At 40.9% G+C, this 15077-nt stretch overlaps 3 protein-coding genes across 5 annotated transcripts in view; 1 reads left to right on the top strand and 2 right to left on the bottom strand.

Annotated features, from left to right (window-relative positions):
• The window catches only part of LOC306830814 (solute carrier organic anion transporter family member 1C1-like), a gene marked incomplete at its 5' end in the record, with an annotated part of 34905 nt that extends 32231 nt beyond the window's left edge, over nucleotides 1-2674 (top strand). For all 3 annotated transcript variants that reach the window (XM_079354514.1, XM_079354515.1, XM_079354516.1), the window contains one exon: nucleotides 320-2674. In XM_079354514.1, the coding sequence (XP_079210640.1) occupies nucleotides 320-557 (238 nt within the window). In that variant the 3' untranslated portion in view covers nucleotides 558-2674. The remainder of the gene's footprint in view (nucleotides 1-319) is intronic.
• A 332-nt stretch (nucleotides 2675-3006) lies between these two features.
• On the bottom strand, nucleotides 3007-11240 carry dus4l (dihydrouridine synthase 4-like). Its single transcript, XM_079353217.1, has 14 exons — nucleotides 10894-11240; nucleotides 10281-10402; nucleotides 9960-10077; nucleotides 9701-9823; nucleotides 9100-9326; nucleotides 8739-9003; nucleotides 8259-8264; nucleotides 7176-7283; nucleotides 6379-6479; nucleotides 6155-6302; nucleotides 5905-6040; nucleotides 4167-4269; nucleotides 3981-4081; nucleotides 3007-3756 (listed from the first exon to the last, which is right to left on the bottom strand). The coding sequence occupies exons 1-14, from the start codon at nucleotides 10983-10985 to the stop codon at nucleotides 3721-3723; spliced, it is 1686 nt and encodes a 561-aa protein (XP_079209343.1). The 5' UTR covers nucleotides 10986-11240; the 3' UTR covers nucleotides 3007-3720.
• A 1113-nt stretch (nucleotides 11241-12353) lies between these two features.
• Nucleotides 12354-14972, bottom strand: rflnb (refilin B). The gene is made up of 3 exons (XM_079354353.1): nucleotides 14370-14972; nucleotides 13965-14059; nucleotides 12354-13756 (listed from the first exon to the last, which is right to left on the bottom strand). Exons 1-3 carry the CDS (start codon nucleotides 14565-14567, stop codon nucleotides 13417-13419), a joined length of 633 nt encoding a protein of 210 aa, XP_079210479.1. The 5' UTR covers nucleotides 14568-14972; the 3' UTR covers nucleotides 12354-13416.
• Nucleotides 14973-15077: the final 105 nt, after the last annotated feature.

Raw genomic sequence — 15077 nt, forward strand, 5'->3', positions numbered from 1 at the left:
TGCTATGCTGAGGGTCCCCTCCTAGTACCTCTGCTAAGTTAGTTGATGAGGAAAAGCCCTGACTTTGTGATAGCTCAAACATCATCTGTGTGCTTCATAACTGTTGACTCTGTGTGTCATATTCTGTTTTTAGAGAGAGATAAAAAACCGAAACATAGAAATGTGTGCGTTAGACTTTAGTCTTTCCGAACAGCCGTCCAGCACATAATCCTTCCTCACTCAAACTTGATCCCTCCTCCTGTCTTATTTTACGTCTACTTATAAGACACCTGGTGGTAACCAACTCAGCTCTTCTTTTTTGGGTCATGTCAACTTTTAGGATAGCGTACCTGGGTTTGACTCTGAGCCTGCGGACGATCTCCTTCATCATCTGCATCCCGGGCTTCATTCTGCTCAGTCGACAGCTGAAGACGGAGGAATTAAACGGCGTCCACAGAACCCTGGCCAACGGTGGGACGGAGCTGGAGGCGCTCAGGAAGGACGAGTGTGTCATTTCTAATTCGGACCAATCACAACAAACCTCAGACAACAGCGCAGACAGGGAGACGCGGCTGTGACAGATCCAGCACGCTCCTCGTCCCCTACGCACACAATCGCACGCAAACAAACACGCAATGATGAAAATAAGCAACCACACAGATCCAATACAAAGCATCAACTCTATATTTGTACTGCAGGACCTTTTAAGGCTTTTGTGAATTTGACAGCAATTTAATACAGCCGAAATATTTTATGAATGTATATACATGTTTTTTTTTTTTCTTTTTCCTTCAAATGATTGAACATTTTTGTGGCTGCATTGGTGGCACAAGGGTTAAACTAACTTCTAGAAAAGAAAAAAAAAACCTTTCTTAAAAATGCCACCATGGATTATTCTTTCAAGTCATTTCCAGTCAACAGCTCCTAAACAGAACGTGAGATGTGGCCTTATGAACCAGAGGCACAGCAAAAAAAAAAAAAAAAAAAAAAACACGGAAAAATAAGGCCAGCTAAGAGATCGGAAGGCTTTTTTTGTTTTTATTGGACTGGATTTTTCAAACAAGTGGAAATATATGTTGGACCATGTATTTCAGTAGCTTTTAGAGGGCTGGACGATTTTTGATTTGACGCGTGTGCCTCATTCACTCAGCGGTTACCTCTAAATCACGTGTGTCACCCTTCTTACTGACACCGGAGAGCCGTTTTTTAAAACACGCATCTGAACAGGTTTTTTTTATTTGACTTTGAAATTCCAGACTGCATGTAAGTCATTTAGAAACCGGACGTTTCTTTAAGCCCTCAGTCTTGTATCATTGTGATGGTGCTTTCAGGACATGAACTTGTTCACTCTCACTACAGGAGAAAAGACACATTTCAATGTGGATGCCTTCCACATGGGGGCCCCAGTAGCTCATTTTTACCGTTTAAACCAGTACCAATGACTTCTGTCCTTCTCTATTATTATTCATAAGGAGACCCTAGAACACTATCGCAATGTGATTTTCACCCGAGTAAACATTTACATGATTTTCATTATGTTCCATTTGTCTGAGTGTCAAGGGTCCCTGGGTAGCTTCCGCATCGTCTTTGTCGTCTTTAAAGGCGTGGAAGTTTACCGTCTCCAAAACATACTTTTCCTACAGGCACGTGTTCGGGTGATTTTTAGCCCGGCAATAGTTTCTCCTGCAGCTGTTCATGTGTCAAGGAGACTGTGCCTTCAAATGTTCCAGGAATAGGTGGACCAAAGACAATATTTTTTTTTTTTTAAATTCCTAATTTTTCGTTCATTTTGGAGCATTATAGGGTCCCCCCCATGATACTTTTTCCCCCCATCTTGTTAGACAGGGCACAGTAGAAAATAAAAGAACACTCTAATTAGTCATGTGTTGTCATATCTTGATGACGTGTGCTTTTTATTGGGTATATCTGGTAAAAAAAATCCCCCAGAGTTAGTGATGGTGTTACTGATTTTTAGCCATAGTGTCCGAGGGATAAACAGATACTGTCTAAAACATGCTGAAAATAAAACCGATGCCTTTATGTGATCTTTAGAGAGCCATGTCGGATTATTTCTCTGGAGTTATTTTGAATGGCTGAGTGGCTTTATTTGCTATTTTTCTGAGTAAAGTGAGCGTTGAATTTAGACCACTCAATGACATCAGGAGGATGTTTTGTTTTGGATTGACAATATTAAGAACACATGTATGGGCCAATGTACCGGTACATTTATCTATCCCTACTCATGACACTGCTTGGATTTCATTTAGCAGGTTTCTCTCTGCAGCCTTCAGATTAAACAGCCAGCGTGGCGTGTAAGCGACGGCTGAGGTGAGCGCTTGCTCTCGTGTCTGGTGGTTGCCACGTGAGCTGGCTTGAAAGGTGGAAGAGTTAGTTCTTTTGCATCGTTGATAGAAACTATATACTGTGTGTTGTCCTAGTCGATAGTGTTTCAGTGGTCAGTCTGTTTCTACATTATGTGTGTGTTTTTGAAAACTGTTTATGAACTCCTGTGCCAAAACCCTCAAACAGAAGCTTTGTTCTCAGGTTTTTAAATCGATCATGAAATCATAAACTGATACTTTTAAATCTGTCAGAATTTCTTCTCGCGGTGAAAGAGAGTTGACTACATGCTGGACTTCATTTTTTCATCAATTCCGCCGTTGTATTTCTAAATGTATCGCATATTCTAATTTTTTTTTTTAAATCCCCCCCCCAAATGGATATGAACCGTTTGGTGGCTCGCAGAACACAGTGACTGATGTCGTCTTTTGGAACTCAGGTTCACTTTCAGGCACAGGACAGCCACACACACACTTATAGAGAAGAGCAGGAAGGAAGTCATTGTCTCAGTAATGTAAGGCATTCTCTTGCATTCAATAATTCAGAATGTAAATAATTTTCTTGGATTATTTTTGTAAAACTACAAAGAATATCTTCAATGTAATATGAAAAATAAAAACTTTTAATATCCAATCATAACATGTGTCGGTGTCGTTGATGGATTTCATGAATTCAAAAGGCACAGTGTAAAAGAAATGGAGCTTTATTTATCAATCTGTACAACATCTACCCAAAAGGCACTTATAGATTTCTGTATAGAAACGTGAGCTCAGGACCTGAACGCTGACCTTTCACCTCAAATTTACATTCAACATCAAATAAGACTAAGTAGTTCACACCACAGAAACATCAACCAAATCAACGAACACTATCTTTCATAAACTCTATTTTGGTGAATAAAACTGAACGAACATCAGGTGGAATAAAAACGTGAGGAAAGTGTGGCATGCGTTTGTGTTGCATTCAGAATTAAAAAAAGAAAAAAGAAAAAGCAAAGCCATTGTATCAAAATACATTCATATTTGTTTTTCTAAATAACAGCCTTCAAGCATGATTCAAAGTTTGCGCTCCACACTGAGCGCCTGACTAATGCCACAAAGCGTCAAACAGCTACATGCTTTTTGTTTTTTTCCTCCAATTACCTTCAATTCACGTGCACCGCGCCTGTGCCACCTTGTAAAGCCGTCGTCTCTGTCACACTGTGCCGAGCGGAAACACAAAACATGACTTCATCTAGTTCAAACTATTCCTCATATAACCCAGAGTCGGAGCCGCAGAGAACCGGTCCCGAGTGCGTGACGTGTTCTGTGACAACAAGGAAGTCATGACCGAGCAAAATGTGTGTTGCAGTGACTCAGCAAAGATTCTGTGCGAAAACATCGAGCGTTAGAAGGATTTTAACTAATCCTCTTTTTTGTTCCCACTGTCTTGAAGATTCTGAAAAGGTAGAAAAGAAGAGAGGATGTAATTTCATGTTTTGTTGATACAGTTGTTGATATAGGACATAAATCAGATTTGTTTTATGTGGCAACTTTTTTTTTTTTTCCTTCGTCTCCGTAAGGAATAAAAGGGTTCTTATAAAGTGAATTATTTTGCATGTTTCTCTGAACTGGGGTTTTTTTCTCGAGGAAATAAAAGATCAAAAAGGAGCTGATCGTCACCTGGAGTTCCTGATGTTCTTGCAACAGTCGGTCATACTCTCGGGCGAGGCCATCCGTCTGCTTCTTCATCACATCGGCCTCGGCTTCGGAGTTCTTCAGAGCTGGAGAAGAAAGGAGCACACGTCAGCGATGATGTGTTCAAATCAGTGAGCGGCCATGTGCGTTAGTGCACCGACGTGAACTTACCATCCGTGGAGGTCTTCAGTTCGACTTTCAGTTTGTCCACCTCTTTCCTCAGCAGCTCCATGCCCTCAGCCGTCGCCTTATCGCCCTCACCTCCCATCAGAGCCTTCAATTCACCCGATGACAAATAAGTTAGCAGTTGACTTTAAACTCCAAAGTGAAGAGTTTATTCACAACCAGAGGCGGACGCCATGACTTAGAGTTCAATATTTGTTTTGGTTTCCTCACCACTGTTGCCAAGTGTATTCATGTTGGGCCTCACTCTAAATAATGTGGGCGTTAAATAAAGTGTTCTGAGGATGTAACGATTCTTTCACAATTTTTTTACATCTATATATATATATATATATATATATTTTTTTTTTTTTTTTTTTTTTTTACCATCCGACATAACAGATCATTAATCTTTTTTTTCAGGTCAGGAAACTGAGAAATTTGAAAAACATATTTGCTGGCCTTTGTATTTTGTAAATAGGTAGACTGAGACTGAGACTGCCGCGACGGAGAGATGACGTTGCTGTCGTTATGCTAGCTGCAGACAGTGTATGCATAAACACTCAAACAGTCTGACTGACACAAAGCTCTTTAGTTTTCACAAGTGAACGTTACATTGTCATGTCAAAGTTACATTTACACATGTTGAAATGCTAATTCAAGATGTCAGTTTATCATTCATTTTCACCCATTGCAAAGCATATGTCATTTTGACATTTGCTGATTTGCAGATATCTTTAATTGAATTAGAGATATTAGTAATTACTTTTTCACTATTTAGAATAATAACAGATCTCTACAGTTGAATGTCCACATATTGAAAAGGGATTGTTACGAGTGGAAATGTAATTTCCCATTTCAGATATCAATAATTGCGGTTTGGAAAACGTAGGCGTGACGGGCCGTCATGTTTGTATCGTACAGCCATCGGTCGACTTTTAAATAGTTCATTAATATCCAACAAATGTGAAAGATGTTTGAAAATGCACCGCTATTGGCAGTGACGATAAGTGATCCTCAAAATTCAAAGGAAATGTTTGGCAAATCGAACGAGCTCCATTGATAACGAAGCGAGAAATGCTGACCAACTTTCTACAGAGAGAGCAAATAAATGAAGAGACAGCGAGAGGGATGTCACCGTTACTCTGCTGCAGCTCCTGTCAAAAAGCAATTATTGATATCTACGTTTGCTATTACAGCTAATACTTACATGTGAAAAAGGCTTGCCACACATGGTGAGGGTGAACAGAGAGAAGTCGAACCGACCGTTTGACCGGATCACGGCTCAACTGTGCGCTGAAGCACTAACAGTTAAAAGGGTGTATGTGTGTGTGTGTGTGTGTGTGTGTGTGTGTGTGTGTGTGTGTGTGTGTGTGTGTGTGTGTGTGTGTGTGTGTGTGTGTGTGTGTGCGCTGAAATGTGTGTTGGTGTGTGTCCGTGCTCCTCACAGTCATGACAGCAGAGAGAGAAGCAGGTAGCTGCAGCTTCATGAAACACGCTTAATACTGATAGCAGCGTTTATATGACTCCATGGTGAAACATTGACCCGCTCCGTGTCAGAGAACTCTCTGAAATGTACTCGCCAAACGGAAAATCTACCCACATTTGGCGCTTGGCTGGTGTTGACTTCAGACCCTGATTACTGCACATTATTTTCAACGTGTCGATGTGAACCTTGACACCTTTGAATCGATTAATCTTTAAATCCCTAAGTCCTGGGATAACTTAGGTTGTAACCTGGCTGTACCTGTTTAAGCATCTCGTTGTCCTCCATGTACTTCTTAGCAGTCTGGTTCGCACCGTCAGCCTGTTCCTGAAGAGCTGCCGTACTGGCAGACACTGCAGCCAGTTGGCTAATCAAGGTGACCACTCGCTTCATAACCCTGCCAACACACAATTAGAGGAAAGGGCTGAAGGAACACGTCATTCAGTCGTCAGTTACATCTGCACGAGGTTATCGCGGGTGGTTTAGTTATGTATCCGTATCAAAGACTCACAGCCAGAGGAAGACAGCAAAGCCAGAGATGTAGAGGTTCCTCTGGGCTCTGAACAGCTTCATGTGCAGGTGATCGAACATGTTGGGTTGCAGCTTGGCGTCTGCGCTGACCTCTTTGGCCGAGTATTTCCTCACCTCGCGCACAGCATCTAAAGTCCAAATATGTCAGCAGCTGGGTGGCCCAAAGCCATCTAATCTGATACCCATAAATAATCCATCACTTACCAAGGAAGAGAACGATAAGTATGATGATCATTGTGAGGAACACTTTGTTCCAGAACCTTGACATGAAGCCCCATATCCTCAGCTGGAAAATACTCACCCACCTACAACAAAACATAGACTGGAAGTGTGAAAGTGTCCCAGACTCTCTGGCTTTGTTCAGACTGCCGCCCAAATCTGATGTTTCCCCAAACCTGATCAGAATCCAACGTAACTGACTGACTGTCCACACTGACGTGGTCTGATCCACACTGGCTTCTATGTAACAGGTTACGCCCATCCAACAAAAACAACAGTAAAATGGATGACAGAGAAGGTCTGATTATTTCTGATGCAAACTATCTTAAGGAGCAGTCTGTCCGTGGGCGTTTTTTTTTTTTTTACTTTGTTTGTTTTGATTCTTGCTGTTTTCTTTCACTGGCCAAAGTTAACTTCCGGCCCACCGGCTCTACGTTGTTGTTGTTATTTTTCAATGGTGTCTCATTGAGAGGGACACCGAAGACACATCGAAGAGACAGAGACGTTCTGGTTGAGTCTGATCTGTAGGAATCAGATTCGAAACCACCTCCGTATTATGTATATGTATATATGTGGTTTAAATCAGATCTGGAAAAATCTGATCTCATGTGGCTTTTTGTGGTCAGACTGGCAAAAAAAATAAAAAAATAAAACCACATACAATGTGAATGAGCTAAAAATCTGATTTGGCGTTGCAGTGTGAACAAGGCCAAACAGCACACAAGTCATGATCACATCCTTTTACAACAGTTTACCTGTCATTTTCATACACAGACACTGACCTCTTGGCTGATATGAAGGGTAAACAGAGGATGACAAGAACACCCATCTCCACGTAGAGAAAGAGGGCCACCACAGTCCATTGAAGAGTCATATCTGGTGATGAAAACCTGAAAGAGACACGATGATAGCTTTATTACACAACAGGATGCACCTCACAAACTACAAAAAGCTTCTTAAGGGAGGTGAAGCTCGCTGTTCAGGGTTTCTTAAGACAACAAAGCAGCCTCTGTGAATAAAGAAAGCTCCTTAGTCTGTTCATGGGTCACATACCTGAATGTGAACTCACCACTGCTAGTTAGTCTTTAACTAGTCTCGTTTGTTTCCATCTTCCTACTTAAAACCCAACCACATGCGACGTGGCTTTTACAGGCAAATATATCCGACACACCAGTTCAAACGTTTTTTTTAACAGTTACATTCATTTTATAAAATGAAACTTCTGTGAATGATCTAAATTGTGAACTCAAGTAATCTTTTTAAAATAAACGGAGGACGACTATCAGCGTCAAGCTAACAAGAACCTGAGCAGGATGATTTTGACTCACTTAAGTTAAATTAACTAGATTAAAGAAATGTCAAGATTAACATGTCAGGGTGTTTTTAACTCACTTGAAAAAAGATATAACTTACCGAATAAGCAGCTAAATACTGTCAGCTTGAGTTTATCTTAACTTGTGAAATCATCCGCTGCAAAGTTCGTCTGTCGATCCCTCTCTTCCGGGTCCTGCTAAGGGAGCGAGCTTCCGGTCAACAATTTCAAAATAAATGAAGTTTACAACGTTGATGTCACGCATAAAACTTTTACTTTAAATGAATAATACTGTACAATGTAAATTGTTACTTGTTAATTTGATGATATTGATTTTGACATTTCAGGCCAAAAGTATGTGTGCCAATGTGCACATTTAAGCTTTGTACCTTTGAACATTTACAGTAATTAACAAGTTATGATTAAAATAAATATACCTAAAGAAATGTTTGTCTTTGTTGAAATCGACATAGGCGTTGTCTTAAAAAGTATGTTTACATGGTAAGTTTTAAATACATAAATGTTGACTTTTTGAAAGGAAACCCAAACTGACCAGAAGCTGAAGGGGGACAGTCTATGCAAGCACCATGTTTTATTTTGTGCGTGGGCATCGAAAAACAAACTTTGGCTTCGTTTTAAATGAAGAAATTGTCTTACATGATTCAAATATCAACTGGCAAATCAAACTATCATTCATTTACTGACATATTGTCACACAGGGATGATTGTTTTTATTAAAGACTGAAAATAACGTGTTGTGTTTATTGAACAGTTGATTCACATCCTTTTATAATCTTTGTAATTATGCAACTACAATCCTATCCAAAAAACCCCAAAGCATTAGAATTAATTTAAATGCATCTAAACAATTCAAAATAGATTTTCACTGTGTTTTGTTTTTTGTCCAATTGGTGAAACTATAACCACAAAGAAAACAGAAATCAGTGATACAATAATAGCACTTAAGTTTATTTGGCATAAAATATAAAAAGTACAAATGATTAAAACCAAAAATAAAACATTACTGAATGATTATGTTCCCAGATCATGCACTGACCCATATGTGTTCTGCAGGTAATCTATTACAGCGGAGGTACTGGATAAGGAGTTGAACACTTTTCTCTCAGGCTGAGAGCTAACTCTCTCCAGCATGTAGATGAGATGTTGGTGGAGGCAGGTGAACGGAGTGCCCTGCTCTAAAGCTATGTCCACCCAGTCCCAAACACACTCCAGAGGAGTCTCGTCATAGCCGGCAAACATGGCAGGGTTAGCAAGCAACCCCCGCGCAGCCATCACACCTAATGGGCAAATCCAATCAGACAGGAAATTCAGCATTTTGCCATACATTTATTTTGCCTTACGTTTAGAGTGCAGTTTGTCCAAGGCAAACCTACCATCAATTCCAGTGAGCTGGTGAGTTGACTCCACATCACGGAGGTTTTTAATATCCCCATTGGCTATGACAGGGACAGAGACGCTGTCTTTGATTGTTTTTATGGCATCATAATGGACTGGCTGGTGGCGTTCTTCTGATGTACGGCCGTGGACCGTTATCCATGAGACGCCGGCTGATTCAGCCTTCTGACACAGATCCACAGTCTGCCTCAGGTCCTTGTGAATTCTGTGGGAGAAATTCCTTTTATATACATTTTCCTTATGTTCATTTGAACACGGGTCATTGCCGGGCGTTAAGGATATAAATAATTCTGAAACACTTGGTGAATACGATGACATTTATATTTGGGAGATATTGTCCAGGTCACTTTTTTATGTTGATATGCTAAGTGGAAAATTTGACAAAGACTTTAGATAGACGTGTTAATACTTTAAGTAATGGTTATCCTATTTCTAAATGACCATACACGTAGTGTATCATTGCCATCCCCAGTTTTCCATGTGTGTATACTCATGTGCAATATCTGCAATAAGCTAATAGTGTGCTTCAGAGACTGCCGCTTGTTTAGTAAAACTAATTCTAGGTTTTTATATTTATACCTGATTTTAATGGATGCTGTATAGTTAGGATTATCCACTTGGTTTCTGACAGTTCTGACCATGTCTTTTACCAGTTCAGGCTTGTTGATGAGGCATGCACCATACCCAGCTGACATTGCCCATCTGAAATCAAACAAACACTCATCAATGATTTTCCATTAGATGTGACAATGTCAAACATACTTGAAATCCTTCAATACAATGGTGCTATTGTTACAGTATTAGAGAAAAGAGACAAAACCGTTTGAGGTTGTTCTACCTTTGTGGACAGCCACAGTTTAGGTCAACGCCATCTGAAAATGGTGCTACTACACAGGCTGCATCAGCTAGAGACTGGGCATCATGGGCAGCAAACTGCACTATCAGGGGCCGGTCGTCTGAAACAAGAAAAATAACAACAACATCCAAATCAAAACTTAGTCTTGTTTCTCAAGATTTTGACAATATGGCAGTTTAACGAACAATATGAAACACATTAAAGATTGACATGTCATCTAAACGTGCAGTACACTACAAGTTGTGGTAAAAGAAGACACTTAGGCAGAACGGTATCACAGCTATGTAATATAAGGCCACTCACTGTCATTGGTGGTGAATTCACTGTCTCTGGCTTTGACAGATCGTAAGAAATCTGCAGCCACTATCATCGGTGTGAAGCAGATGTCACAGTCGTATTTTCTCACTAAGGACCTAAAGGCAAGCCTGTGGAGAAACACTTTATTGAGCAAGATGTGCGAAGAACACAATTACATTCAGTTCTAGCCTATTTGGAGTGAATCTAATGCATCCCATGTTTAGGACAACAGGACAAACTACATGATGACTGCAATGTAAAATGAAGACGGCCGAAAGCTTCATTTTGTAAACAATTACCAAAAGTGTTTCTCCCTAAACTCTTAAAATAAATATATTCTTAAACCCAAACGTCATACACAATAGTGTACAAACACAACACAATGACAGAGACGATCAACACAACCACACAAACAAAATGCAACAACAACACAGACGAAATAGTCAAAAACACAATGACACAAACGACACAAAAAAATGACAATCTCACAACACAACAAAACACACCACGGCCGATAAAAAAAACAAAAAAACACAACAGAACATGTTTTTTTTTTTTTTTTTTAACCCAAATAGGCTATGTAACAGTCACTAGTGATGGCATAAAACAATGCACTTACTTTGAATATCGAACCATTGGGGCACATATCTTCAAGACCTTTCCCTTTTCAAACATGTCCATGATAGATGCGTTACTGTCAGAAGACTTCATTATTCAGAGGGAAGTGAAAACATCCAACCAGCTAACAAGCTAATGAGCTAACTGTCCAAGAGGAGAGCTTCGGCTGACATTTATTTGATAGAAGAGCCGAGAACAACCTCGGTATACACCGTACACCGGCACACTGCCCTGATTATACATACAGAGACAACTCTAGTTTATTTAGGAAGACATTACACACTCGCGATTCAAGACACCACGCGGGTAAAAAGTGGGCGTGTTTGAACTCTGAACCTATACGTCATGGATCGTTTCTTTCTTTTTTTTAAATATCCAAAAAAATCTTAGAGCGTTTAGCACAGTAGATTGGCCAAGGTAATGCATTTGTTTATGCAAAAAGAAATAAATACTGTGTTTGACGTCGAGGATCGAAATACCCCCTTGGCTACGTCATGACCTTTACGCTCTGCTGCCTTCAGGGTCTGTGGTAAAAGAGTAAACTCAGAATACAGCGTTCAGCTTTTTTAATTACAATATCTGCTCAAACATTAGACTGAATTTAAATATAGATGAGATACAAATACTCCCAAATGTCGCATGAGATGGCGTCGCTGGTTTGATTGAAACAGTATATTATGTTATTACCAAGATAATATAACCAATTATTTCTACATTAACAGCCCCAATCACAAACACCCTGCAGATCATCACGCATGAACAGATATATGTAGGTTACTGGTATAGTTGACAAGAGGACACAATAATGCCACCGGTTCAGCGCAAAGTTAGTCTTTGATGTAACGCTGCTTTTTACGAATGAATTTTCTTCACCATAATTATTTGCCGTCACTTGTCATTTTTGTTAGATAATTATTTTCTTGAGAAGTTGAGACGACCTGCTCTTCGTGTACCATGTCCTCCTGCGCGTTTGGCAAATTGCATGTCCCCTTTTTGGCCACAAGAGGGCACTGAAGCAGCAAAAATTAAGAAAGTCTTGTTTTAGGATGTCTCCTAAAAAGTGACAACTCACTCATTACCTGAGTGAACACGTTGTTTACCTTTTGTACAGACTGATAGCTCTTTCAACAGAATAATACATTATTTTGATATAGCTCTTTTCTAAATACCCAATGACGCTTTTGGTTGAACTTGATGTCAATTTATGGTGGCTGCAGATTTTCTGCTCAAAGCATGAAAAACCTCCCAACATCTTCAAAAAATACAGTGTAAACACTTATTGATCACCTCTGTGCTTTTACCTGTTTTAAGGGTGGAAAATCATGCGACTTGTTCACTACATTTGAGAATCTATGCATGCCATCACTGTGGTCAACATTTTGTTATGTGTATTTATTGGGAAATGTATGAATGATTACTTCTGTCAGCTGTCATCATTTAATAAGTAACCATGGCCTTCCACACGTTAGACACATCAACACTTTATTTTAAACTGGCACAAAATAGATGACTTTTATAAAAAAAAACAGGCAGAAATAGATTCATAAGGCACAAAGGGCTTCTAAAAAAAACCTCCCCATGGCTGTGGGGAGACCCGTTCATCAACCAATAGAATCTCAGAACTTCAACAGAATAAATAGAATCTCCATGTAAGTCAGCCAAAGAAGGGGAAAGCAGTGAACTGCATCTTCTGGTTTTCACTAGCAATCCAAAGATGTCAAAAACCAAATCCACGTTTTAATATACAACACCAGAAAGAAATCTACACTGACCACATCAGTTTGTTTTTAGCATCATACTGAATAGATAAGTTACGCCGTCCCTTATAAACATCTTTACATTATGAACTGCAGCCTTCAGGCAGTGTCCAGAGAGAACTTTCTGGAGAAGGCCTTGTGTGTGCCAATGTTGCAGAAATACACCATATTCTGTGATTAAAGTTTCGTATACATTTCCTTGCTTCCTGTGAACAGTGCGAACAAGTGAGCATGCATCCAAACCCCAGCACTATATCAGATAGCTTCTTCTCTTTGACACACTAGCTGCTTCAAACCTTAATTTTAGTTCGCAGATTTTACAGCAGCCTTTCCCTTAACTTTAAGCAACAGACAACCTCACTGTTAAAAAAAAGTTAAATCAAATCAGTCTGAAAACTTAAACTTCAATGATACTAGGAGAGTGACTTCGCCAGGGGCAATAAATATTTATGCCCCACTCCCAACTTGTCAATTCCAAAGTCAATAAAAACTAATTGAATGTGAACATATCCCTGGGAACCAACAAGCTGCAAAATAAAATATAATCTCCAACGAACTGATCATTCTCTGGCAGGTTTATGAATATATTCAGAAAAATAACAAAATCCATATTTCACCAACTTTGTCCATGTCTTGTCTGATTTCTGTGACATCGCAGAGCATGTGCTTCCTGTACAGGCTAGAGGCTACACAACATTAAAAAGACAACACAGCAGGTCAACAGCATCTAGCCCTTGGGGAGCTACAGTAGAGAAGCTATGGTAACCTCAGCAAGCCGTCCCCTTATCTAACTGAGGTATCTCCCTGCGGCCTGCAGCCTCCAGCTCCACACTGGAGAGGAAGCGCCTGGATATTCGTTGGCAGTCGTAGCTCAGCTCTGTGGTGTAGGCGGCGCTGGTTTTCTTGGGGTAGATGATGGTGGTGCTTTTGAATTGCTGAAGACGATGGCGTGGCTGGAACTCCAGCTGAGTCTTGTAGTGACGCCAGGTGCTATTGGGTATGGCCATGATGGTCTGCCTGCAGTGCTCAAGGCCCTGACCTGTCGGCTGCAGAGCAACACCCTGGATGAAGTGTCGGTCCGAGTCGTAGTGCACAGACGAAGTGTATCTACGGAGGAGGCAGCGTTTATTCGTTTTATATAGAAAAAAAGTACTCTGCAGAAATCACAACACACTTTTGTATGCTCAAGCAAACACTATTTGTCCATCTTGGTACATATAGTAAAGTAACAGCATTTTTTGGAGTAGCCCGCATGTCTTGACTCCTTCAGCAGGACTAATACGACACAAAATTGGTTACATCAAAGCCAACCTACCTGATTTCCTTTGGTGGTAATGGATCAAGTGATATGCCTTCCCCGAAGGATGATGGCTGTAGCTGCTGAAAAGGTCCAGGGGGTAAAAGTGGAACCTGCCATGAGAAAAAAATCAGCCTCCAAGTCAACAACACCACCACAGAAGGAGTCAAGACTGTATATTAAGGCCCAGCTTGGTGCTCCCATGTGACCCACTTTCTCAGCAATACAGAACATGCAGCAAGTTCTGACATGAGGAGGGTCTGACTTGCAGACAAGACAGACGCATGTGCAGCAGCAGCAGCAACACGCATTGCAATGATAGTTTGTTCAAATGTATTTGGCCTACTTAATGGATGGTCGAGGACTGTCCACTAACATGCATTTGATGCGGCAGTTTGTGCTCAAAGAAGCGACGTTACCTACCACGGAGCTCTTTCCCTCTTCCTCGCACGCCGGGCTCACGGCCCCGGCTTTCTCTGCACACACAGGCTGCAGCCAGCCGCTGGGGCTCGGACTCGGAGGTAAGCCCGAGTCCGGGCTGTCGAGTCCTCTGTCGCTCCTGCAGCTCATATCCAGCAAATCTCCTTCACATACATTTGGCAAGTTTAACCTGCCAACCATTTCTCGTTGATGAAATTGTTGCAAAACCCCCAGCGCAGGTTACGAAAGGGAAACCACTTCCAGGTTGCGGTTTGTTAACAGTCCCCCCTTTTTTGTTGTTGTTGTAAACTCCCACGCTGTTATTGCAACTCTCCTTCCCGGAAAAAGATGCACGGATGCCCGGTTTGGGGTTCTTCGACCTTAACCGAACCAGAGCTTAAGTTCTGACGAGGAAAACTAAATCCTTCACGTTTGCACTGAAAAAAAAAGATATGTCATCGAAAGCCAACTCTAGTACACATGAGGAGTTAAAGGGTGTTGTATGGTTTCTGTCCAGAGTGGAGAACAGTTGTGAGGACTCCTGATACCCGCGGGTCGTCTTCAAACTTCCTCCCCCCCTCACAGGGACCTTCTCATCCATAAACATGCGGAAAGAAACGCCCTTTAAAGCATTTACTGGCTCCTGATTGGACACATGATAAGAGGCAATCTGAGACGAGGCGGTGTCATGGGAACTTCTCCAGCCCCTCA

This window comes from Symphodus melops, assembly GCF_947650265.1.
Source record: "Symphodus melops genome assembly, chromosome: 10".
Taxonomy (NCBI): domain Eukaryota; kingdom Metazoa; phylum Chordata; class Actinopteri; order Labriformes; family Labridae; genus Symphodus; species Symphodus melops.